Consider the following 26,613-nt stretch of genomic DNA (forward strand, 5'->3'; position numbering starts at 1 on the left):
AATACAAAAAACTAGCCGGGCGAGATGGCGGGCGCCTGTAGTCCCAGTTACTTGGGAGGCTGAGGCAGGAGAATGGCGTAAACCCGGGAGGCGGAGCTTGCAGTGAGGTGAGATCCGGCCACTGCACTCCAGCCCAGGCGACAGAGCGAGACTCCGTCTCAAAAAAAAAAAAAATACAAAAAACTAGCCGGGCGTGGTGGCGGGTGCCTGTAGTCCCAGCTACTTGGGAGGCTGAGGCAGGAGAATGGCGTGAACCCGGGAGGCGGAGCTTGCAGTGAGCTGAGATCCAGCCATTGCACTCCAGCCTGGGCGGCAGAGCGAGACTCCGTCTCAAAAACAAAAAAAAAAGAAATTAAGAAACTGGCCAGGCGCAGTGGCTCACGCCTATAATCCCAGCACTTTGGGAGGCCGAGATGGGCAGATCACTTGAGGTCAGGAGTTCAAGACCAGCCTGGCCAACATGGTGAAACCCGTCTCTACTGAAAACACAAAAATTAGCTGGGTGTGGTGGTGGATGCCTATAGTCCCAGCTACTTGGGAGGCTGAGGCAGGAGAATCGTTTGAACCTGGGAGGTGGAGGTTGCAGTGAGCTGAGATTGCGCCACTGCACACAAGCCTGGCGACAGAGCAAGACTCCATCTCAAAAAAAAAAAAAAAGAAATTAAGAAACCAACAAATATTGTACCCCAAAATTACAATAGCTGAACTGAATTCCATTAGAGGAATTCAGAAGCAGATTTGAGCAGGCCGAAGAATCAGAGATCTTGAAGATACAGCTGTTGAAATTATACAATTGGAGGAGGAGCAGAAAGAAAAATGAATGAAGAAAAGTGAATAGAGCCTAAGGGACCTATAGAACTTCATCAGATATACCAATATTCACATTAAGGGGAAGCCCAAAGGAGAACAGAGAGCAAAATGAACAGAAAGAATATTGAAGAAATAATGGCTGAAAACTTCCCAAATCTGATGAAGAACAAGAATCTATACATCCAAGAAGCTGAATGAATTCCAAGTAGGATGAACTCAAAAGAAGTCCACACCACGATACATCAGAGTCAAACTGTTCAAAGCCAAAGACACATAGAAAATCTTGAAAGCAATAAGGGAACGACCCAATCAGAAAATAGGCAAACAGGCCGGGCGCGGTGGCTCATGCCTGTAATCCCAGTACTTTGGGAGGCTGAGGCGGGTGGATCACGAGATGAGGAGTTCGAGATCAGCCTGGCCAATATGGTGAAACCCCATGTCTACTAAAAATGCAAAAATTAGCCAGGCGTGCTGGCGCATGCCTGTAGTTCCAGCTACTCGGGAGGCTGAGGCTGGAGAATCGCTTAAACCTGGGAAATGGAGGTTGCAGTGAGCTGAGATCACGCCACTGCACTCTAGCCTGGGCAACAGAGCAAGACTCCGTCTCAAAAAAAAAAAAAAAAGAAAAGAAAATAGGCAAACAGCTAGGCACAGTGGCTCACGCATATAATCCCAACACTTTAAGAAGCCAAGGTCAAGCAGATAGCTTAAACCCAGGAGTTTAAGACCAGCCTAGACAACATGGTGAAACCCAGTCTGTACAAAAAATTTAAAAATAACAGCATGGTGGCGTTAACCTATATTCCCAGCTACTCAGGAGGCTGAGGTAGGAAATCACTGGAGCCCAGGAGGCAGAAGTTGCAGTGAGCTGAGACTATACTACTGCACTCCAGCCTGGATGACAAAGTAAGACTCTGTCTCAAAAAAAAACATGGGCAAACAATGTGAATTGGTATTTATCCAAAAAGATGTACGAATGACCAACAAACACATGAAAGCATGCTGAACGTCATTAGTCATTACGAAAATACAAATCGAACTATGGTAAGATAACACTTCACACCTATTAGGATGACTATAATGAAAACAGTGGAAAAAAACAAATGTTGACATGGATATAGAAGAAATGACACCAGTGTACATTGAGGTGGTAGTAGAAAATAGTACAGCCACCATAGTTAACAGTTGGCTTTCCCCGGCCGGGCGCGGTGGCTCAAGCCTGTAATCCCAGCACTTTGGGAGGCCGAGACGGGCGGATCACGAGGTCAGGAGATCGAGACCATCCTGGCTACCACAGTGAAACCCCGTCTCTACTAAAAAAAAATACAAAAAACTAGCCGGGCGATGTGGCGGGCGCCTGTAGTCCCAGCTACTCGGGAGGCTGAGGCAGGAGAATGGCGTGAACCCGGGAGGCGGAGCTTGCAGTGAGCTGAGATCCGGCCACTGCACTCCAGCCTGGGCGACAGAGCGAGACTCCGTCTCAAAAAAAAAAAAAAACAGTTGGCTTTCCCCAATAAGTTAAACATAGAATTACCACGTGACCCAGCAGTTCCACTCTCAGGTACTCACCCAACTTGAGTGAAAACAAGTGTCCATACAAAATTTGTGCAATAATGTTCATTTAACCACAATTCACAATAGCCAAAAAGCAAAAATAATCCATCAACTGATGAATAAACAAATGTGATACATTCAGACACGCTAAGTGAAAGAAGACAGGCACAAAAGCATATGTATGATTTCCATTCCTGTCTTTTTTTTTTTTTTTTTTTTTTTCCTTTTTTTTTGAGAACGGGGTCTCGCTGTATTACCCAGGCAGGTCTCGAACTCCTGGGCTCAAGCTATCCTCCCGCCTCTGCCTCCCTGAGAGCTGGGATTACAGGCGTGAGCCACCGCGCCCGGCATGATTTCCATTCCTATGAAATATCAGAGGTATATGGGCATTTGCCTAGCCTCAGAATGGCAATCTATAGAGCCCAAAAGCAAGTTGTGGGCTGCAGGGCGGGGAGGAATGGGGAATGCCTGCTTAATGGGTACAGGGTTTCCTTTTGGGGTTTTAAAAGTCTCTTGGAACTAGGTGGTGATATTGATTGTATAACATCGTGAATACTCAAAATATCCGTGAATTGCATATGTTAGAATGGTTTAAACAGTCAATTTTATGTGCATTTTACCACAACAAAACAATAAATACACACATACATCCTCACACTCACAAAGGGGATGGGCTAAGATCTGAAGGGCACGGCTCCCAGAGAGGAGTTACCCACACGCTGGCTAGTGGTGAGCGCAGATAACTACAGGAGTGCGGACTGTCGCTGACTGCGTAGAGGAGGCCCTGAGCCTTCCTGTGTGAGCGCAAGGTCAGCAACCACAGTCACAGCCCCGGCTTCTCTTCCTGTCCTGCCCCAGGAGCACATCCTGCGAGGCTGTTTCCTGCCTGATTGAGAATCTAGTTGCCAAACCACCTTTTCTCTGAAGGAATCAACCATGATTTTTCCCCCGTTTCACTGTTCACTTTTATATTACTGGCTAGGTAGTCACCACATCCCATAACAACACTCCATTCTGGCCCTATCCAGTAGTACACTTACAAATGCAGAAGCAAAGGACTTGAGTAGATGTGCAGTGTTGAATAGCTGTTTGAACATTTCAGCAATGTTGAGTTGCAGGTGTGCTTTATGTATTCTTCTGTCCATTTTAGGGGAGCCTTTTCTTCTCCCTCCATACTCATTATTATTTCATGTCAGTGCCAGGATGAGCAAGCAAGTAGACCGTCTTTCCAAGCCTTCGTGAAAAGACTGTAACCTTAATTTTTTACAGCCTCTTCTCTCCCTGAGCAGCTTCCCAGGGAAAGTCAGCCAGCCCCAGGCAGCTGGAGTGCCACAACTTAAAGCCACACCTCAGTCTCAGGGTGCTCTTACAAAGGAGGTTTGTGCTGTAGAAAATTGCAGTTGTGTTTGGGCACATAGCTTTTCAAATTGAAAAGTTTTTCATTAGAACTTTGAGTCTAGCCGGGCGCAGTGGCTCACACTTGTAATCTCAGCACTTTGAGAGGCCGAAGCAGGCAGATCACTTGAGGTCAGGAGTTTGAGGCCAGCGTGGCCAACATGGTGAAACCTCATCTCTACTAAAAATACAAAAATTAGCCGGGCATTAAATTAGCCAGGTGTGGTGGTGTGGTGGCACACAACTGTGATCCCAGCTACTTGGGAAGCTGAGGCATGAGAATTGCTTGAACCCAGGAGATGGAGGTTGCAGTGAGTCTCAAAAAAAAATTTTAAAAATCGACCAGGCACAGTGGCTCACGCCTGTAATCCCAGCACTTTGGGAGGCCAAGGCAGGTGGATCACCTGAGATCGAGAGTTTCAGACCAGCCTGGCCAACGTGGTGAAACCCCATTTCTACTAAAAATAAAAAAAAAATTAGCCGGGCATGGTGGTGGGTGCCTGTAATCCCAGCTACTCGGGACACCGAGGTGGGAGAATCTCTTGAACCCAGGGAGGCAGAGTTTGCAGTGAGCTGAGATGGAGCCACTGCACCCCAGGCTAGGCAACAGAGCAAGACTCCATCCCAAAAAAAAAAAAAAAGGTAGAACCTTGAGTCATAGAACATTGAGTAGTGTCTTCACAGTTGCTGAGTAACTAAAATCATAAACAGATGTACTACTAAGGTGACTCATTAAGGTAATAGTACTAAATGCACTTTATCTAAATTTTGTCTCCTTGACTGTGTGTGTGTGTGTGTGTGTGTGTGTGGTTTTTTTGTGTTTTTTGGGGTTTTTTTTGAGATGGAGTCTCGCTCTGTTACACAAGCTGGGATGCAGTGGTGACGCGGTCTCACTTCACTGCGGCCTTCACCTCCCAGGTTTAAGCAATTCTCCTGCCTCAACCTCCCAAGTAGCTGGGATTACAGGTGTGCACCACCACACCTGGCTAATTTTTGTATTTTTAGTGGAGACAGGGTTTCACCATGTTGGTCAGGCTGGTGTCAAACTCGTGAGCTCAAACGATCTTCCTGCTTTGGCCTCTCAAAGTTCTGGGATTACACCGGAATGGAGCGTGCACCACCATGCTCAGCCTTTTCTCTCCATTTTAAGCCTACAGGGATTCCTATAACAAATAGGGCAGTCCTTTTCTAAATGCCAATTACTAGGCACTGTGCCAGGGTGCTTTATATTTCGTCTGTAATCCTCAAAACACCATGAGAAAGTTGTGTTTTCACAGTTTAAAAATGAGGAAACTGAGTCTCCATGCAGGTGAATAATTTACCAAAGATCATAGAATTAAAACTTTGAAGCAGTTCTCAGACTCCAAAACCTAGGCTCTTTTCACTGCTTAATGTCACAAAAAGCCATAAGTGATCATTTTATGTGGAAATAAATACATGTTTAATGGCCATATTTTTTTCCTCCTCGTTGTCCCTCCCAGCTCCAAATTATATTTTCTTATTTCAGTGAAGAAAAAATGACTGCTGCCCGCATTAGAAAATGCCACAAGTGTGGGACTGGCCTCATCAAATCTGAAGGCTGCAACCGCATGTCTTGCCGCTGTGGTGCCCAGATGTGCTACCTCTGTCGAGTTTCTATCAATGGATATGACCATTTCTGCCAACATCCCCGCTCCCCAGGAGCCCCTTGCCAAGAGTGTTCAAGGTGCTCTCTCTGGACCGATCCCACTGTAAGTAGACACATGGCTGGCTATTGCTTTATAGGGAGAAAATAGAAATATATTTTTATGACGAGTATTTTGAATATACATAACAAAATTTGACTTAGGAAAAGAACATAGGAAATTACATAGACTGATAACCAAAGAAAAAATTTGAGAAAGTATCAGCTGCTACTCATGCTGCTCAAAGCAGCAGGCCCTAACAGTTTTGTAGGCAAATTCTTTTAATTCTTCAGGAAATAAAATTATTCTATGCCCTCTGAAATATTCCAGAGCAAAGTAAGGAAACTTATACATGTATCTGTTCAAAGCCAGCGTAACACTGATTCCAAAGCCTGATGGAGATAGCCCTAACAAATAAAACTATAGATGTTCTTATGAGACTTACATGTAATCTAGATTTTAAATTATCTAAATAAAATATTAGCAAATAGAAAGCATGACCAAGGCCAGGCGCGGTGGCTCAAGCCTGTAATCCCAGCACTTTGGGAGGCCGAGACGGGCGGATCACGAGGTCAGGAGATCGAGACCATCCTGGCTAACACGGTGAAACCCCGTCTCTACTAAAAAATACAAAAAACTAGCCGGGCGAAGTGGCGGGCGCCTGTGGTCCCAGCTACTCGGAAGGCTGAGGCAGGAGAATGGCGTGAACCCGGGAGGCGGAGCTTGCAGTGAGCTGAGATCCGGCCACCGCACTCCAGCCTGGGCGACAGAGCCAGACTCAGTCTCAAAAAAAAAAAAAAAAAAAAGAAAGCATGACCAAGTGAGTTTGTTCCAGAAATGCAATGATGGTTTAATATTAACAACCTCTATTAACGTAAATCATTATATGGTATCTGTAGATGGTGAAAAGACATTTAAGAAATCAAATATTTCTTCTTGATTTAAGCTTTAAAAATACAGTATTACAAAGATGATTCCTTAATAATATTTTTAGACCCCAAATTTCAATACAGATGTTAGCATACATTTAGTAGTAAAATAAAGTCAAGTATAACATTATCAATCAGCAATCCTATGTTCTGAAACTGCTAGTCAGTGCACTTAGCTAAGAGAGTAAAAGGTATAGTAGATACTGGAGACAGTCATAGCTAATGTTTATTGGGCACCTACCATGTGTCAGACACTGTTCTAAGTACTTTTATTTATAAGTGTTTTATATGTAAAGAAAGGAAAACTTGGCTGGGCGCAGTAACTCGCGTCCGTAATCTCAGCACTTTAGGGAGGCCGAGGCGGGTGGATCACCTGATGTCGGAGTTCGAGACCAGCCTGACCAACATGGCAAAGCCCTGTCTCTACTAAAAATACAAAAATTAGCCAAGCATGGTGGCACGCCCCTGTAATCTCAGCTACTCACAAGGCTGAGGCATGAGAATCACTTTAACTGGGGAGGTAGAGCTCGCAGTGAGCCAAGATCATGCCACTGCGCTGCAGCCTGGGCAACAGCAAGAGTCTGTCTCAAAAAAAAAAATATCAATTCTTAAAATTATTTTAAACTAAAAACAAGCGCAAGCACTGTTCAAAGCTGATCTATAAGAATAACAGTTTTTGTTGTTGTTGTGTTTTTGTTGTTGTTGTTGAGACAGAGTCTTGCTCTGTCACCTACGCTGGAGTGCAATGGTGTGATCTCAGCTCACTGCAGCCTCCACCTCCCGGGTTCAAATGCTTCCTGATTCTCTTGCCTCAACCTCCCAAGTAGCTGGGACTACAGGCACATGCCACGACACCTGGCTAATTTTTGTATTTTCAGTAGAGATGGAGTTTCACCGTGTTGGCCAGACTGGTCTCGAACTCCAGAACTCAGATGATCCACCTGCCTTGGCCTCCCAAAGTGCTGGGATTACAGGCATGAGCTACCACACCTGGTCAGAATAATGTCATAATGCAAGAAGACATCTTTACCAAAAGGCGATTGCATGTGACAGTGAGCTCCCTGCTGACCTGGAGCGAGTGGACCAAGGCCACTAGGAGGCAGGCCTGGTGACACATGGCACTTCTCAGCTTTCACTGGGAAGAGTGAAGGGAGCCTCGGTAGTGTTTAGTGGAGAAACATTCCTGTCCTCTAAGAAAACATTCAGTATTACAGAGAGATCACCTCTATCCAAAGTCACCTAGAAATTTAATGCAATTCACATCTAAATTCAGTAGGATTTTTAAAAACTGACTTATTTTGAAAATGAAACTACTTTTTACTGTAAAGCTATTAATACACGTAGGTGAACATAATAATAGGCAAATAGATCAAAGGGACAAGATAGAGACCAGAAACAGAAATTAATGTGTGATTTTTTTAAATGCCATTTAAAATCATTGGAGAAATTATATAGGTGTATTTATCTGTTAATTCCTTTTTTTTTTTTTGAGACCATGTCTTGCTCTGTCACCCAGGCTGTAGTGCAGTGGCACGATCTTGGCTCACTGCAACCTCCACCTCCTGGGTTCAAGTGATTCTCCTGCCTCAGCCTCCTGAGTAGCTGGGATTGCAGGCACACACCACCACGCCCAGATAATTTTTGTATTTTTAGTAAAGACAGGGTTTCACCATGTTGGCCAGGCTGGTCTTAAACTCCTGACCTCGTGACCCACCTGCCTCGGCCTCCCAAAGTGCTGGGATTACTGTGCCTAGCCTTTATCTGTTAATTCTTAATTGTGCAGTGTTGCCAGAATTAGTCTGAACAGAAAGCCCCTGTCCTTATTGGGCTTATGGTCTAATACAATCTACAAGAATCTGTGGAGTATTTCAGAAGAACAGGTGATGCAGTAGAGAATGGTCGGGTGGGAGGAGGGAGGCCAGCTTTTAAATAGATGGGGGCCAGAGTAATTTGCAGTGCAACCTAGAGGAGGAGCAAGGCTGGCAAGGAAATCAAACATATAGGGCCTTTTTGGGGATCAGAAAGAAAGCAGGTGAGGTTTGTAGGTGGAGAGCCACAGGGACGTGACAGCTGTTGGCCCAGAGGCCGGCCTCAGGTCTGGAGTGTGATTAGAGCCATTTCAGGGCATTGTAGGGGGCTATGTTTCCAAGGTCACTGTAGCTGCTACATGGAGAGAGAGAGGGCAGCATGAAGGGAATGGCTTCTGTAATCTTGGAGAAGAGAAGGTTTCTTGCATTACATCAAGAGAAGCATTACATCAAGGCCAGACTAAAAAACCATAAATTCTCACTGGCAAATGACATCATAAACAAAGATTAGGGATACATGAAAAACTGGGGGAAAGGGTCAGGCACAGTGGCTCATGCCTATGATGCCAACACTTTTGGAGGCCAAGGTGGGCAGATCGCGGGAGCCCAGGAATTCAAGACAAGCCTGGTTAACATAGCGAGACCCCATTTCATTTAAAACAAAAAAATTAAAGCTAGGCGCAGTGTCTCATGCCTGTAATCCCAGCACTTTGGGAAGCCGAGGCGGGTGGATCACCTGAGGTTAGGAGTTCGAGATCAGCCTGACCAATATGGTGAAACCTGTCTCTACTAAAAATGTAAAAATTAGCCGGGCATGGTGCTGCACACCTGTAATACCAGCTACTCAGGAGGCTGAGACAGAATTGCTTGAACCCAAGAGGCACAGATTGCAATGAGCTGAGATTGCGCCACTATACTCTAGCCTGGGTGACAGTGTGAGACTCTGTCAAAAAAAAAAAAAGTGGGGCCGCGTGTAGTGGCTCATGCCTGTAATCCCAGCACTTTGGGATCTCAAAAAAAAAGAAAAACAGAAGTGTCTTTTTCCTCTGTGTGTAAGTACAGAGGTGAACAGCTCAGGGACGGTCTAGCACCTCTTATCTAGGATCCAGTTGCTTCCAGCATTCTATTCTGCCACCCCTAGATCACATGTGGTCATTGTCTAAAAAGGAGCTCTGGCTGATAAATCCACATTGCAAGCAGCAAAGGGGTGGAGTAAGGCCAGAGACTGCTTACCTATCTCTTAAGTAATGTTAGGCTTCCAGAAGCTGCAACAGGTCACTACTTCTTCAGTCCTATCAGCCAGAACTTAATGACATGCTTCCCCAACTGCAAGCAAGATGGGAAGTAGTAGCCATTACAGACCCAGCCAGAATGTCTGTGGAGGAAGATGTTATACTGAGGAGTCTCCCTATGGTCTATTCACCTCAACTCAAAAATGGACAGAGGAAGTTTAAAAAAAGAATTGTAAGTAGGGAAAAAAGCTGCTTGCTGGCCAGGTGCAGTGGCTCATGTCTGTAATCCCAGTGCTTTGGGAGGCCGAGGCAAGAGTATCACTTGTATCCTGGAGTTTAAGAATAGCCTGGGCAACATAGTGAGACCCCTGTCTTTACAAAATATCAAAAATTAGCCAGATTTGGTGGTGCTCGCCTGTCATCATAGCTACTTGGGAGGTCGAGGCAGGAGGATCATTTGAGCCTGGGAGGTCAAGGCTGCAGTGAGCCATGTTCGTGCCACTGCACTGCAGCCTGGGTGACAGAGCAAGACCCTGTCTCCAAAAAAAAAACAAAAAACAAAAAAAGCTGCTTGCCTTTCTACCTGGCCACAATCTGGTGGAATTGACTAACAGCCACCCCTAATAAAGTAAATGGAAATGAAAATAGCACCTGGCTGCTAGTAGGTAATTTTCAGATTTTTTGGCATCTCCTACACTGTAATTGGGCATAGTGGGCAGTTACGGTGTACAAATCAGAAGATGTAGTGCGTGTCCTTGATCTGGGAGTTCCACTTAATTAGAAAAGGTTATCCTCAGGAGACAGTTGGACAAGTTCACAAAGTTCTGTCTGCAACTGTTCACTGAGTTATTTAAAGTTGTATAAATTTAGCAACACCATTTAAATATCCCAAAAAATAGGAGATATGTCAATTTTTATATATGCTTACATTAGAATAGTACAAAAAGTAATTTTATATATATATATATATATATCTCCGCACTTTAAAACATGGAGGAAAAGAAACATGGGAAAATTTTCACATAGAAAACAAACAGCATGGATTGCTGGGGTCACAGACCCAAGTTACCACAGGGGCAGGTGGTAGCAGAAATGATGTCTGGATGGAGCACACTAGGCCTAGGAGGCAGGAAGGCATGGTGGGGACTGTGGCAAAGGAGAGGGTGTGGGGCCCAGCCAAGGGGCTGCTGCTCAGCCACTATAGGTTGTTGCTGGGAGGACCTCCCAGCCGCTCGGGAGGCTGAAGCACAAGAATCACTTGAACCCAGGAGGCAGAGATTGTAGTGAGCCGAGATCACGCCACTGCACTCCAGCTGGGGCAACAGAGCAAGACTTGATCTCAAAGAAAGAAAAAGAAATGCATAATTGGGCTGGGCGCAGTGGCTCATGCCTGTAATCCCAGCACTTCAGGAGCCCATGGCGGGCAGATCTCTTGAGTCTCAGGAGTTTAAGACCAGCCTTGGAAACATGGCAAAACTCCATCTCTACAAAAAATACAAAAGTTATCCAGGGGTAGTGGTGCACACCTATTTTCCCAGCTCCTCCCCCAGCTGAAGTAAGAGGATTGCTTGCGCCGAGGAGGTTAGGGATGCAGTGAGCCCTGACTGTGCACTACACTCCTGCCTGGGTGACAGAGTCAGACCACATCTTAAAAAAAAAAAAAAAAAAAAAAAAAGGGAAAGACATGTATAATCCTGAGAGCTACTCATGGTTTTGAAAAGATGTGAGTCCTCTGTGGTAACCGGGTGTTCTCCATTTCAGGAACGTTTTATCATGGAACAAGCTCCTCACTGGGTGGGAAGCTGGAATAAGGGACTCCTAAAAGTCACTCAGATTACAAAGCTTGTGACCCAATGAAGCCTTTAGCTAGCCTGCCCTCCTCTCACTGAGGAGATGTGTAGAAGAAAGGGAGGCTTTTTGTACATAGAAAGCCAAGCCGGAGTCATCCTTCTTTTGCTGGGTGATCTGGAGGTGCAGCCACAGTGGGAAGCGCTCACCAGGCAGGCTGTGCCCCTTTGTGACAGACATTCCCAGGCACAGCCCTTCTGCTGACTCACCTCCTCAGTGCCTCCCCCACCCCCCACAGCTAGCACAGTGGGAGGCAACCATCTCTAGGAACTTCATGAATCCTGCAAAAAATAATTTTTTTTTTTCAGCTGGAACTCTGAAGAGCTCCACAGGCAGTATTTTATCTCTAGAGACAAAGGGCAGAGTGGGAGTTAGCGTGAGGGCGGGTGTTAACGGTCTGGCCTATTCTCAGCGCCGTTTTTCTTTCTTCTCCTTGTTCTGTGTCTTCTGCTGCCTCCTCCCATGCCTGGGATTGATGGTGTGGGTTTCCCATGTGCTGTTTCCTTGTTTGGGTGCCATCGCATGCACTGACTTGTTTTCTTGTTGGATCGTCATCTTCTAACCTGAGAAAGGTTCTAGATTTGCTCAAAATAAAGTTTGAAAGGAAAGTCAGGCAAATACAAATCCCTCCAATTTCCTCTGGTAGCCACAGCTGGAGATTCTGTTCCGTTTGTCCCGTTCCCATCAAAACAGCAATCAGCCCCGTTTCCTTGATTCTCACCAGGAGACCGATCCAATTCCAACCCAGCATCTGTTGGGGCTTCTGAGAACACAAAGCCATTCAGAAGTTCAGTGAAACAAAGCATGCACTGTCACACAAGCCTGTTCTCCGGCTTAATTAACCAGCAGGGCCAGGAAGAATCTCTTATTTGTCAGTGAGGGAGTTGTCCCCTCATGGTTTTGGAGGGAAGTTGAGTTTTCATCGTTAATGACTAGGGATTGCTTGGGAACCTGAACTACCACTCCACATTAAGAGCTCAAATGGTGAATAGTAACTTTCCCTGTTAGTTATCAAAATGAAGCCAAAAGCATTCAACTAAGAGTCTTATAAAGAAGATGTCTTTTTTAGGAAGGAAAAAAACCAGAAGCGAACAGTCACAGCAAACCACAGTTTTCTGGATTAGGGAGCAGAGTGGAAAGCCAGCTCTTGACAAATAAGTGAACAGATGTTATTTTGCAGTAAGGGAAGAGTGATCCTGGGACTTTACTGAACATGAATGTACTGACTGGTCCTTGCTTGGCCACAGGAGTGGTAGCGCGAATTGTGAGAGGAACAGGCACCTGGCAGTCTGGATTCGAGACTATGGCAAAACTCAAAACAGCATGTTCTCTTTCAATACAAAACAAAGTCCATGTTTGTCTTGGGTTTTGGCTACGAGAAACCACAGAGAATTGTTTTCTACAATGTCTTTGTCTTTTGAATATAAGAGTTTGAAACCTGCCCAGTTCAAATAAAACCCTAGGACTTTTACAGCCAGTTTAGTTTGGTACAATTATTGCCTAACCATTTGGTTAAGACATACTAATTTTTCCAAACCAACAGTGGACTGAGCCTAACATTTCTAGATGTTAATACATTCAGTTCTGTAGCAGTGCTCGAAGGCAGATGTATCATCCTAGTTTTACAGATGAAGGAACTTGCTTAAGACTGTGGCCAGTAAATGGTAGCCTAGGTTTTCACCCGGGTCATTTGTCCTCAGCTTGTGTCCAGACCTGCCTTCTCCCCTCAGGCCAGTGCAGCATCTCCCTAGTGGGTCAGGCATGTAGAAAGTCCTGGGGACCTTTGGGACCCTGGCTTAAGTGGCGGGGGAAGGACATGATGTTGTCAGAATTAGGGAGGAAGGCTATGAAAGGGAGGATTGATGAGGAAATGCAGAAACCTGGTAAGGAAAGGTATTTTAGACTTTTAGGTTGGAAACTGATTTTTGGCTTCAGAATTTTTTCCTTAACCTTCAAAATTTACTTCTACAAAAGAATAAAGTGAGCTCCCAGGTTGTCCCATCACCCAGCTTCCACAGCTGGCCTTGGCTTGTTATTTCTCGTCACTGTCACAAATACCATTGTGTGTTTAAAAAAAAAAAAAGTGAGTGGGTGGGTGTGATCATTGATCTGTCATCAAAACTGACCTCGGTTTCTTCATCTTCCTCTTAATAGCCACACAGCCAACACCATGTGAGCGTGCTATGCAGTGTGATTTTTACTGCATGGGGCCAGGAGACACTGCTTTCCTACTTTGCAGATGACAGAGATGATGTGTAGGTCACTAGCCCAGGATCCCCCAGCTTGGTAAAACCAGGATATGAGCCCAGGTCTTCTGACCAATATCTGGCTCCTTCAACAAATACATGGTCGTTAGGTGCCCATAGAGTCCCTAGCCCCATGAACCATGTAAGCCTTGCAGAGGGGTGGGGACCTTGCTGGACTCCTTCCCCATGGATGAACGAAGCTGCAAATAGTAGAAAGGGGCCCTGGCAGTTTTGCCACCCCAACAGTGTCCCAGATAGGGTTTCGATGTCACCGAGGGCTTTCCCAAGCAGGGCAGCACAGTCCAGTACAGACGGCCTGTTGGTGCTTGTTACTACATGTCGTCTTCAGCAGACCCAACAGGCCCCTGGGTGAGCACTTGACCCTGACGGGACTTAAAACATGGCCACATTCTGCCCCCACCTCCATGTTCTTGTTGGGGAGGTGCTCCAGATAGTGGTATTTGGGTGCCGGGCCTCTCTGACCTGAGGAGGTGGCTGCAGAAGCCAGGGCCAGCCCTGAGCCCATGAAGTCTCCACTCCTCCCAAGCACACTGTCCTGCTTCCCCGCCCGCCCGTCCTGGCCACAGCTGCACAGCATGTGCTGCTCCAAGCTCCGCTGCTCCCTCCCCCAACTTCCTGTTGCTGGGGACAGCAAGGGGTGGGGGCTAAGGGTCTGCTGTTGCTCAGGCGATCTGTGGCTGATCTGGGAATAATTTGAAACTAAATCTTCAGCTCTTTGGAAGCCTTTCATGAAATCATTGCAAGTTTATTAACAACAGCTGTGGCCACACATGACCTGGATCCCAGCCCCAACCCACCCTCAGAATCTCAGAGGGGAAGCAGCAGTCGAGACTTGCAATTCCCAGTCACCTTTCTAAGGGGAGGAAAAGTACAATGAAGAAGAAAAGCCACCTATTCTTCCCCCATGGTCACAAGAGGCTGACAGCAGGCACATGGACAGCCAGCCCTGGTAACCAGAAGTGTTGAAAAAACAGGCTCAAAAGGACCATAAAGGCTTTGGCAAGAACAGTTTTGTGCCAAGCGCTCAAACAGCTATTTTGGGAACTGTCAGCCTGTAGCTGGTGATTACGGTTCATATCTGATTTGTGAAAATAAATCGAATCTTTTCCCCTTTTTAATCACTCATAGTTTCTCTTTCTTCGTTTTCTCCTGTCTATACCCTGCTGCGTGGACAGAACTGTGGGGCTTAGTTGTTGAGGGACAAGCTAAGGGAGGATTTTTGTGTGTGTTTTGTTTCTCTCTTCTTAATTAAAACCTCTCTGGTAAATTCTACCTCACTTCCCATCTTCAACTGCAGCAAGTTTGTGGAGAGGCTGGGTCCTCGCCATCCCCCCAGACTCTTGCTGTGTCTTCCTCCCCTCCCCACCCACCCTACCTGCATGCAGCAGGCAGCAAGCCAGAGTCTTCTGTGTCGGGCTTAGTGCTTTCTGCACCCTGCTGAGCTCAAAGGAATTCAAGGAAAGGAAACAAACCTTCTCCCTCCCTGTTAAGCAATCCGCTTATGTCTTGTCTTTTCTTTTTTCTTTTCTTTTTTTTTTTTTTTTTTTATAGGGGGGTCTCACTCTGGCCCCCCCGCGCCCCGCTAATTTTCGTATTTTGGTGGAGACAGGGTTTCACCATGTTGATCAGACTGATCTTACACTCCTGACCTCAAATGGTCCACCTGCTTAGGCCTCCCAAATTGCTGGGATTACAGGCATGAGCCACCACGCCTGGCCTTATTTCTTTTTTTTAAGTGCTCTTCCAGCCGGGCCTGGTGGCTCATGCCTGTAAACCCAGCACTTTGGGAGGCCGAGGCGGATGGAGGCCAATATGGTGAAACCCCTTCTACTAAAACTACAAAAATGCCGGGCGCGGTGGCTCAAGCCTGTAATCCCAGCACTTTGGGAGGCCGAGACGGGCGGATCATGAGGTCAGGAGATCGAGACCATCCTGGCTAGAACGGTGAAACCCCATCTCTACTAAAAAATACAAAAAAAAAAAAACTGGCCGGGCGCGGTGGCTCAAGCCTGTAATCCCAGCACTTTGGGAGGCCGAGACGGGCGGATCACGAGTTCAGGAGATAGAGACTATCCTGGCTAACACGGTGAAACCCCGTCTCTACTAAAATACAAAAAAAATTAGCCGGGCGAGATGGCGGGCGCCTGTACTCCCAGCTACTCGGGAGGCTGAGGCAGGAGAATGGCGTGAACCCGGGAGGCGGGGCTTGCAGTGAGCCGAGATCCGGCCACTGCACTCCAGCCTGGACGACAGAGCGAGACTCCATCTCAAAAATAAAAATAAAAAACTACAAAAATTAGCCAGGCGTGGGGCGGGCACCTATACTCCCAGCTACTTGGGAGGCTGAGGCAGGAGAATCGCTTGAACCTGGGAGGAAGAGGTTGCAGTGAGCAGAGATAGCGCCACTGCACTCCAGTCTCGGGGATAGAGCAAGACTGTGTCTCAAAAAAAAAAAAAAATGCTCTTCCAGTTCTGCTGGGTAGGTGAGACTCCATTTCACTCTCTGCTTTGACGTTTGTCCTCGACACTGCATTTGGGGTGTGCTGCCCACTATGGTGCCATTCATGTGCTTCCTCATGGTACTTACTGGATTCTCCTGTGGTCCATAGGTATACCTTCTGGAGTAGCCATGGGCAGCGATGGGGTGCTGGGGTGTTTTTTTTGAGACTAAGTTTTGCTCATGTCACCCAGGCTGGAATGCGGTGGTGTGATCTTGGCTCACTGCAACCTGTGCCTCCCGGGTTCAAGTGATTCTGCTGCCTCAGCCTCACAAGTAGCTGGAACTACAGGCGCCCACCACCACGCCTGGCTAATTTTTGTATTTTTAGTAGAGATGGGGTTTCGCCATGTTGGCCAAGCTGGTCTCGAACTCTTGACCTCAGGTGGTTAGAGGGCTCACTTCTACCCTGGCCTGACGCATCATTACGCTTATTCTTTTGAGGCCCTGCTGATCCAGGGACAGCTTGGTCGCTGATCACCATCCACTCCCTCTCGCCTCAGCCTGGCCTTGCTCATCAGAAAGGAGCTGTGCTGAGGATTCGTTTGAAAGTTTTCACTGGGATTAGGAGGGTCCAGAAGGAGGGCAGAGAGAGAACTCATCCAGGCCAGCTGGGTCCTTCTTAAGGCCTATGCCAGAAGCCAAGGATGAGGTAGAGAGGCTGCAGCACTCGGGGGAATGTACCATGGTCAGTCATGGGGTCCGTGGCAGCGAGTACAGACACAGCCAGCAGCCCCTGCTGCCCCCAGTGGCCAGGGCAAACGGCATGAACAGGAACTCAGAGGTTCAGGTGAACCTCTATAGACGCTTGTCCAGGGCGAGCCCACCAACCCAGCCTGAGTCACACACAGTTGGGAACCGCCATCTGGCCTGGGAACCTACAAGTCCAGACCTCCTGCCCTGGCCTCAGCACACTGCCCACATTGGTGGTCCAGCCACTCTCTGCATCTTCTGAGCCTCGGGGTCCTCTTGTGAAATCTTTGCCAGCCTCCTGTGGAGAGGGGGTGTGAAGTAAGCAATCTGTATAAGGCAGCAGGACCTCATGGGGGCAGAGCATGACCTACAATGGAATCTCAGTGGGCTTGACAGTGAGGTGTGGATATAAAAGCAGCCAAGGGGAAGGATATCAGAATGTTCCCAGGATTGATCTCTGGTGAGGAATTTTGGGTGATTTTAGCTGTGGTGTTTTGTTCAGCGTTTCCCAAGATTGTTTTAATCAATATATATAAGGAAAGGAAATAATGGCATTTTTTTTTATGTTGATGAGAACCAAATCCCTGAGTTTTTTGTGACAAGAAGAGGACAGAAAATTTCACGGGACCCTCATGGGATTCAAGTAACTTGGTAGCATCAGGAGAAAACATGTCAGGCAAGGAAATCTTGAAGCATTCGTTTCCGCCTTTGAGATGGACCAAAACCAGTGAGCTGAGAACAGCACCTGGTCAGAGGCCACTGGAGACCGGTGACCCAGGGAGGCATTACAGCTGCTTGCCTCAGTGCTGGGCCCCCATGTGCCGCTTAGATTTCTGGCTCAAGAAATGAGGTTTATGGGCTTTCCCAAGCTCCCCACTCCCGCTCTGGGCAAGAGGAATCTACTGGCTTTTATCCCAAAGGCCAAGTGCCAGGGACCAGAGGCCGACAAGTGGGCTGTTTCAGGGGATGGCACATGCACTTCTGGGTAAGCTGAGCATGAGAAAAGGAGGATTGTTCCCTAAAAATTTCCAAAACACATAGCCCCTTGCTCTGCTTTTTGACTGTTTGTTTCCTTGAGTAGAAGTGTTTTATTTTGTTTTGCCCTATTATGTCTTGTAAGGGGAGAAAGGAGGTTTTAGAATTCTGCCCTTCTCAGAAGGAACCCTCTTATGTTTCTGTACTCTTTCTGGAATAAAGCACACCTTAGAACAGTTGCCTCTGACACATGCACCCAGCCTAACAGCAGTGTTCTCAGGACCCCAGTCAGGTTTGCCAGAAGTTCCGATTCAGAAACCCAGGGGTTTACGTGGTTAACAGCTCAGGCTTTGAGACTAGACTGCCTGGGTCACAACGTCACAACCTGGCTGTGCCAGGGTTTCCTCATCTGCAATGTGGCAATCAGTTCGTAGCACCTGACTCAGGGAGCTGTGGTGAAATTGAGGTCCATGTGAGGTGTGTAGACAGGGACTGGTGCATAGTAAGCTCTCAGTGCATGTTAATTACTGTTGTTGTCACTGTGCTTGGCACTTTATAAGAGTGATCAGATCAGATGCCGTGGTTCACACCTATAATCCCTGCACTTTGGGAGGCGGAGGTGGAAGGATTGCTTGAGGCCAGGAGTTTGAGACCTGCCTGGGCAACACAGAACTCCCCCTCCCCCACCGTCTCTATAAGAAAAATTTAAAATTAGCTGGGCATGATGATACATACTTGTAGTCCCACCTACTCAGGAGCCTGAGGTGAGAAGATCACTTGAGCCCAGGAGTTCAAGGCTGCAGTGAGCTATAATCACGCCACTACACTCCAGCCTGGGCTGAGCAAGACCCTGTCTCAAGAAAAAAAAAAAAAAGTAAGAAATGATTTGCTTCTCACCCTAACCTGTTTTGGAAAGGAGTGGGTTCCAGGTTAGGTAGTGGGGATAGAGCTGCATATACACTCAAGCCAGATTTTGAGCCCCAGAGTTGTAGTTCTTCCTGTGATGCCAGCAGCCTCTCTTGAAGAAGCCAGCAGTGCTTCTTTTTTTTTTTTTTTTTTTTTTTTTTTTTTTGAGACGGAGTCTCGCTCTGTCGCCCGGGCTGGAGTGCAGTGGTGCAATCTCGGCTCACTGCAAGCTCTGCCTCCTGGGTTGACGCCATTCTCCTGCCTCAGCCTCCCGAGAAGCTGGGACTACAGGTGCCCGCCACTATGCCTGGCTAATTTTTTTGTATATTTAGTAGAGACGGTGTTTCACCGTGTTCACCAAGATGGTCTCGATCTCCTGACCTCGTGATCCGCCCGCCTCGGCCTCCCAAAGTGCTGGGATTACAGGCGTGAGCCACCGCGCCCGGCCACCAGCAGTGCTTTAAAATGAATTCATCCTGCCATCTAGGCAGCTCTACCACCAGGGTTTCCTGTTTGTGACTCAGCCCCAGAGAGGGCAGGACAGTTGTACTGTGATCCAGCTCAGCCCCCGGCACCTCATCATCGTCTTTCCCCTCTCCCAGCAGCCTAAGTGTGTCCTAGATTTGCAGCGTGGCCTTTTTCCAAGTGTCCTCTTCACAGGCTGGTGATGCTCGAATGCCTGGAATGTTTCCCGAGGGACTTGACTCCAGAAAGGACTCAATATCCCATCTGTCACTTAGCCCAAGCCCAAGAAGTATCTGATGAGGGACTAGGCCTCATGTTTAACCTCAAAATCAATCCTAAACCTGCCCTCCCTCTTTTTTTTTTTTTTTTTTTTTTGAGATGGAGTCTCGCTCTGTCGCCCAGGCTGGAGTGCAGTGGGGCTATCTCGGGTCACTGCAGCCTCCGCCTCCCGGGTTCAAGTGTTTCTCCTGCCTCAGCCTCCCAAATAATTGGGATTACAGATGCGTGCCACTGCGCCTAGGTAATTTTTGTATTTTTGGTAGAGACAGGTTTTTACCATGTTGGCCAGGCTGGTCTCAAACTCCTGACCTCATGATCCACCCGCCTCGGCCTCCCAAAGTGCTGGAATGACAGGCGTGAGCCACTGCTTCTGGCCCCTCCCTCTTTTTAATTGTGGCGAAACATAAGATAAAACTTGCCATTTTTTAAGTTTACAATTCAGTTGTCTTCACTTTTTTTTTTCCTGAGGTAGGATCTTCCCCTGTTGCCCAGGCTAGAGTAAAATGGTGCAGTCATAGCTCACTGCAGCCTCAATCTCTTGGGCTCAAGTGATCCTCTCACCTCAGCCCCCCAAATAGCTGGGATTATAAGCATATGCTACACCTGGCTAATTTTTTAAATTTTGTAGAGCTGGGTTCTCATTCTGTTGCCCTTGCTGGTCTGAAAATCCTGGCCTCAAGCGATGCTGCTGCCTCAGCCTCCCAAAGCCCTGGGATTGTCTTCACTTTTTTTTTTTTTTTTTTTTTTTTTTTTTGAGACAGAGTCTTGCTCTGTCGCCCACACTGGAGTGCGGTGGCGCCATCTCTGCTCGCTGCAACCTCCACCTGCGGTTTCAAGCAATTCTACCTCAGCTCTGCGAGTAGCTGGGATTACAGGCACGTGCCACCACACCTAGTTAATTTTTTGTATTTTTAGTAGAGATGAAGTTTTGCCGTGTTAGCTACATTGGTCTCTCAACTCCTGGCCTCAAGTGATACCCCCACCTCGACCTCCCAAAGTGCTGGGATTACAGGCATGAGCCAACTGCATCTGGTCTGTCTTCACTCTTGAGGAATTTCAGATGCGTCAGAGAAACTGATTGTGGAAGGAACTTCCACCCCAAATTAAGAAAGAAATCTTCCAGCTGGGTGTGGTGGCTCATGCCTGTAATCCCAGCATTTTGGGGAGACCAAGGTTGGGTACATCACTTGAGTCCAGGAGTTTAAGACTAGCCTGAGCAACATGGTGAAACCCCATTTCTACCAAAAAAAACCAGTTAGGCCGGGCACGCTGGCTCACGCCTGTAATCCGAGCACTTTGAGAGGCTGAGGCAGGCAGATCACGAGGTCAGGAAATCGAGACCATCCTGGCTAACACAGTGAAACCCCATCTCTACTAAAAATACAAAAAAAAATTAGCCGGCATGGTGGCGGGCGCCTGTAGTCCCAGCTACTCAGGAGGCTGAGGCAGGCGAATGGTGTGAACCCGGGAGGCAGAGGTAGCAGTGAGCCAAGATCGCACCGCAGCACTCCAGCCTGGGCGACAGAGCGAGACTGCGTCTCAAAAAAAAAAAAAAAAAGTCGGATGTAGTGGTGGGCGCCTGTAGGCTGAGCTACTGAGAGGCTGAGGCAGGAAGATCTCTTGAGCCCAGGAGGTGGAGGTTGCACTGAGCTATGATGGTGCCACTGCACTCCAGCCTGGACAGTAGAGCAAGACACTGTCTCAAAAAAAGGAAAGAAATCTTTCTCTTAGAGTCTAACATATTAGCTAAAAGTGTAACTTTTTTCTTTTTAAAAAAGAAAAAAACTTTGTTTTATTAAAGTTACTAAGCACAGTGTCCTGTGGCTCTAGCCAATTGGAGACGGTTGAAATCTGAAACAAGCCATATCTAGGTATAACTGACAGTTGGCTCATGATTTATGGTAAAATTGCAGATCATCGTAGCTGAGTGCCACCATTTTGGGTGAAATACAAACCCCAGACTGTCTTTAGACTCTTAAGGGCTTGACTCCCAAGACGGGACTCAAGGACAAAGGGTCTTGATTCCACTTGTCAATCAGGAGAGTGATCAGAATAGAGGGAGGGATCAGAAGAAAAGCTCCGGGGTGGCTGTCTTCGGAGGGTGAGGATGCAGCGTTCATTTCCTTGGGACTCTTAAGGCTCCCTCTTCCTCTCCAAGAAGAATTCTGAATGGCAGGCTGGGAAGATTCTATCTGCACTGGCCTCCAGACCCGGCCAGTCTGTATCAGAAACCTGGGCTTGTGCTCCTATGCAGGTGCCTCAGGAGGGAGTTCTGAAATAGGATTTATTCAGGAGCACTGGGATTTATCACGGAAGCTTAGTGATAAAAATCAGGCAGTGGCCTACATGCTCTCAGCCTCAGCAGTGCCACAGGGGGCCAGAGCTCTTCTACCCAAAAGAGAGCCTCTCTTGTCCATCCTGTTGTATCAGGGGAGAGTCTGAGGAAAAAAAGAGGGTTAGTGGTTAGTTTTGGGTTTTTTTGTTTGTTTGTTTGTTTGTGTTTTTTTTTTTTTTGAGATCTGAGTCCGCCTGTCGCCTGATGGAGTGCAGGGTTTGATCTCAGCTCTCACTGTAAGCTCCGGCCTCCCTGGTTCACGCTTTATTCTTCTGCTCTCAGCCTCCCGAAAGTAGCTGGACTACAGGCGCCTCACGCACCTCGCCTCCTCGCTAGTTTTGTATTTTTAGTAGAGATGGGGTTTCACGGGTGTTCGCCAGATGGTCTCTGATTCTCCTGACCTCGCGATCCCCCATCTCGCCTCCCAAAGTGCTGGGATTACAGGCTTGAGCCATCAAGGTACCGCCTGTTTTTTGTTTTTACATGAGTCTCCCTCTGTCACCCAGGCTGGAGGCAGGGCGGTCTCGCTCACACTGCAACCCTGCCTCCTCCCAGGTTCACGCTGATTCTCCCACACAGCCTCCCAAGTAGCTGGGATCTCATAGTCTCAGGCCACCACTCCACTGATTTTTTGTATTTTTAGTGAGATGGGGTTTCACTGTGTTAGCCAGGATGATCTCGATCTCCTGATTCTCAGGATCCGGCTTCGCCTTTAGCCTCCCAAAGTGCTGGGATTACAGGCGCGGGAGCCACCGAAAGTGTCTAGTATTTTTTTTTTTTTTTTTTTTTTTTTTTTTTTTTTGAGACGGAGTCTTTGTCACCCAGGCTGGAGGCAGTGGCATTAACCAATCTCGCTCACTGCAAGTTCTGCCTCCTGGCTTGCTTATCTTCCGGGCCAAAGCCTCCCAAGTAGCTGGGACTAGACGCCCGCCACCTCGCCCGGCTAGTTTTTGTATTTTTTTAGTAGAGACGGGGTTTCACCGGGTTAGCCAGGATGGTCTCGACTTCTGATCTTTGTGATCTCACTGCCTCGCCTCCCAAAGTGCTGATTATAGGCTTGAGCCACCACTCGCCGTGTCTAGTCTTTAATGCTGTGAAATTGCCACTTCTATCCACGTGGAATTCCGGAGAGGGGTGCTGGCTAGAACGGTGCTCATAGCAGAGACGTGAGGCCCTGACAAAGGAGGGCCAGGGCTGCCACACTCCTCACTGTGTCTGCAGCGTCTAGCACGGTCCTGACTGGTGTGGGTGCCCTGTATGGGGCAGGGACACCTTCAGGATATCTCTTCTGTGGATTTCCTCCAGAAGGACCATTGAGTGGCCCGGTGTGTGCATTTGTCCCAGTTCACCGCCAACTAGCCATAACACTGAACAAGGTACTTTCTCAGGGACCTCAGTTTCTGTGCTACAGAGGTTGGAATGGATGATTCCTAAGGTACCTCCTTGTGCCATGGAAGGCCGTAAGTGTCCCTGGGGGACTGATGGTGTAACTGCATCGAGGAGATGCAGCAGAGGTTGGGGTGAGGCGGAGTGGTGGTTGTGCAGTCCTGTTGGTTGTGATTAATAACGGACCAGAGTCAGGACCCCTGAAAGAAACAGTGTGGATGTCTCCCAGTGTGCACCACTTCTTTATGAAACTTCTCAACTTTTAAAACTCTCTACCTGTCATTTTTCAGTTTTCCTGTGTCCTAATCATGACCGTTTACTTTGGGCTACATCCTTTACATACTTGAGCTCATTCAGTCCTTGACAAAGCAGCCCATTTACAGATGAGCTGCCTAGACGCAGGGATACTCAGGAACCTGCCGACCTCACTTAGCTAAGAGGTGTAAGCCCACGGCGCTCCTGCTGCGCAATTTTCTTTCTTTTTTCTTTCTTTCTTTTTTTTTGACATGGGTTTCACTCTGTCACCCAGGGTGGAGTGTGGAGTGCAGTGGCACGATCACTCCCGAGTAGCTGGGACTACAGGCTCGCACCACCATGCCTGGCTAATTTTTGTATTTTTTGTAGAGATGGGATCTCACTTTATTGCCCGGGCTAGTCTCAAATTCCTGGGCTCAAGTGATCCCACCAGTTTTCTGGATCACTTCCCTTAATTTGTTGGGGTTTTTTTGTTTCTTTTTTTTTTTTTTAATCTTTTTTCCTAGGCCTGCCGCTGGCTCCAAAATGAAGAGGCTTGCCAGCTCCCAGTCTAGAGAGTTGATAGAATCTATCTTGATATTCACATGGAGGCCTTCAAACTGCCCACCCAACCCTCTTGAGTTACGGAAGCCCTTCATGTTGACTCGCTTAGTATAAGTTGAGGGTAGTAAGTTCCCCCTTGTGAAGTGTTCACAAAGAGGCTAGATGACCTCGTCTTGGGGTTTTGATAGAGAATTCTTACATGTTAACCCCGGAGAGAGACAGCTTCCTCAGGATTCCTTCTAGACGATTCTATGGTGTGCTTGGACACTTTGCAACTGTTGATATGCATGATGGGAACTTGACTTTTGTTACCTCTCCTCTCTTCACACCTTGCTCAGAACACCTGGCCAGGCAGCAGCAAGGAGGCTGCTTCTGCTGAAAACATACTTGAGTGTCTTAATGTCCAAGTGTCAGAGTTGGAAAGAAGCTTGTGAGACCTTTTAGTCCAACCCATCACTTGGCATCTGAGGCCTAGAGAATGTAGGAGAATTGAATAGTGTCATCCACATTGCAGACAGAGCCAGTCTCCGGGGACTCTATTCTAAGAATCTTTCATCCACCAAACCAAGGGAATGTGTTATCTAATTACTTACTCATTCTATCTGCCTTTGTTTCATTGTTGATCTGAAGTTTAACCAATAAACTTAGATCAGTGTCTAGCACAGAGTAGGCATTCAGTGCACCTTTAGTGAAGGAAATTGCTAACTTCAGAATCCTTGAGGTCCACAAACAATTGTGTGTGGGGAAATCACTGATTTCTGTCTCGGCTGTGACATTAATAACCTAGTAAGTAAACCTGCAAACTGTCCGTTGCTTAGCCCTCATGGAACTGCCATCTTCCTGCAGGCCACGGATTGTGTTCCTTCCAGTTGCTGCTCTGGGTGTCATCAGATCGGCATGAAAAATCCAGAGTGGTCATTATTAATATTTCATCCCAAAGCAAAGAAATTGGCCATATGGTTAGGCTCTGAAGCCGTGTCTAGGAAAATAAATGTGCTTTCATTAGACTGCTTGCGTTTTGGGGACTTGCTAATCCCTTCACAATATCAGGGACCACCATCCCTCTCCTTCCTTCTCCCTCCTTCTGCCCAGCTCGGCTGCTGTCAACTCCTGGAGGACCCCAGGGAACAGAGCCCCTTCTATAGTCAGCCCTCTGTTTCCTGCGTGCTGAGTCGGCAGTTGGTGTGTTTGGGGTTTGCCACGGTGTTCCCACTCTGCTTCTTGTGAGCCTCAGCCCTCTCAGGGCCACACCTTAGACCCTTGGCCCTGCAGCCAGCCAGGAAAGATGGGCACCCACTTGGTGGGTTTTTTCAATCCACTTAGTCTTTTTTCAGTCCCACAAACTGAAAGGCTGCTTTGTGGGTCACTGAGGAGAGGGGTTAAGGTCAGCAGCACTCATGAAGCAGGCATCACGGGTGGTCTGTCCTGGGGCAACAGACCGGTCCTCCCACCACGGTGTCTGCTGGCAGGTGGAGGTGTGGGAGCTGCATATGGCAAAAACCTAACCTCTGGGGCTTGCCCAGGGTGGCCCCTCAGTTTCCCAGCACAGCTCCCATGTCTGCCTGCACTCACAGTGCCTCTCGGTTCCTGTCTTGTATAACCCAAGTGTGAATTGTGTTTGTCATTTCGGGCCTACCAAGCATGGGATTTGGGAGAAGAGACAGGAAGATCAGAGGGGGACCATCCTCCCCGAGGCCTGGCCCAGGAACCCAGGCCAGCCTTGGGGCTAGGCAGGGCCAGACTGGATATTTGTCCATCTCAATTGAGGACATCTGCAAGACTTCTCCAGGCTCTGCAGACAGACTGCCATGCCCAGCGCTTGTGGACTTGGGATCTGAAACTTCTCAGGCTCTGCCCACTCAGACCCAGCCATCTCCAAACCCTTCTCATATCCACCACTTGCACGCAGTTGTTCAGTGCATGGAGGCCCTCCACCCTCCCCCACCTCACCAGGCAGCTGCCTGCTGTGCTCAGACCCCTCTGCCCAGCCTTGTGGATGGCCTCCTCGTGGAACGCCATCAGGCTGATGAAGGAAAGAGGCGCTCAGAGAAATGGGAAGGAACGGTGTGCAGCCCAGGCTTTAGTGGCCAGCAGCAGGCTTCGAGCTTGTTCCATGGCCACCAGGAACAGGCAGCCTCCCCTCTGTCACATGGGGTCTCAGCACTGCATGAAGCTGCAGGCTCATCCTTGTCATTGCTTGCATTTTAGGAAGATGATGAGAAGCTTATTGAGGAAATTCAGAAGGAGGCTGAAGAGGAACAGAAAAGGAAGAATGGAGGCAAGTGCCCCTCCCCAGGCCCCCAGGACAGAGCAGCAGCCCCGCCCTGCGGCACAGCACTGCCGAGGGAGCAGAGGACCACAGACCATGTGGGCTCCTGCTGGCCTCCCTGGGTGTCCTGGCACTCAACCCAGCATGGGAGAGGAGGGGGTGCTGTCCCTCAGGTGGCAATAGACCTGACTCCACCCGCGCAGCCACATCTCAGGCCTATGGAAAGGCCCTCAAAGCCTTCAGTATAGTTTTGGCATCTCCTTGATGGTGAGGAAGTCCCAAGGGATGGGTTTGCTCTCTGGAATCAAACAAGCCACACCTGGCTAAAGAAAAAGTAGGCCCAGCTGACGCTTCCGAGGCTAAAAAGCAGTGAAGCCAGACGTGTTGGCACACGTCTGCGATCCCAGCTCCTCAGGAGGCAGAGATGGGAGGATCACTTGAGCCTAGGTGTTTGGGGCTAGCCTGGGCAAAATAGCAAGACCCCATCTATATTTCCTTTAAAA

The 26,613-nt window shown here is 47.9% G+C and overlaps 1 protein-coding gene across 5 annotated transcripts in view; it reads left to right on the forward strand.

Annotated features, from left to right (window-relative positions):
- Window positions 1–26,613, forward strand: part of RNF216 (ring finger protein 216) — a 161,449-nt gene that overhangs the window by 133,592 nt on the left and 1,244 nt on the right. For 4 of the 5 annotated variants that reach the window (XM_009202556.3, XM_003895685.4, XM_021935627.1 and 1 more), the window contains 2 exons: window positions 5,267–5,489; window positions 26,050–26,119. In XM_009202556.3, coding sequence (XP_009200820.1) covers window positions 5,267–5,489; window positions 26,050–26,119 — 293 coding nt within the window. The remainder of the gene's footprint in view (window positions 1–5,266; window positions 5,490–26,049; window positions 26,120–26,613) is intronic. The other variant, XM_031664921.1, reaches the window with a different exon arrangement.

This window comes from Papio anubis, chromosome 4 (assembly GCF_008728515.1).
Source record: "Papio anubis isolate 15944 chromosome 4, Panubis1.0, whole genome shotgun sequence".
NCBI lineage: Eukaryota > Metazoa > Chordata > Mammalia > Primates > Cercopithecidae > Papio > Papio anubis.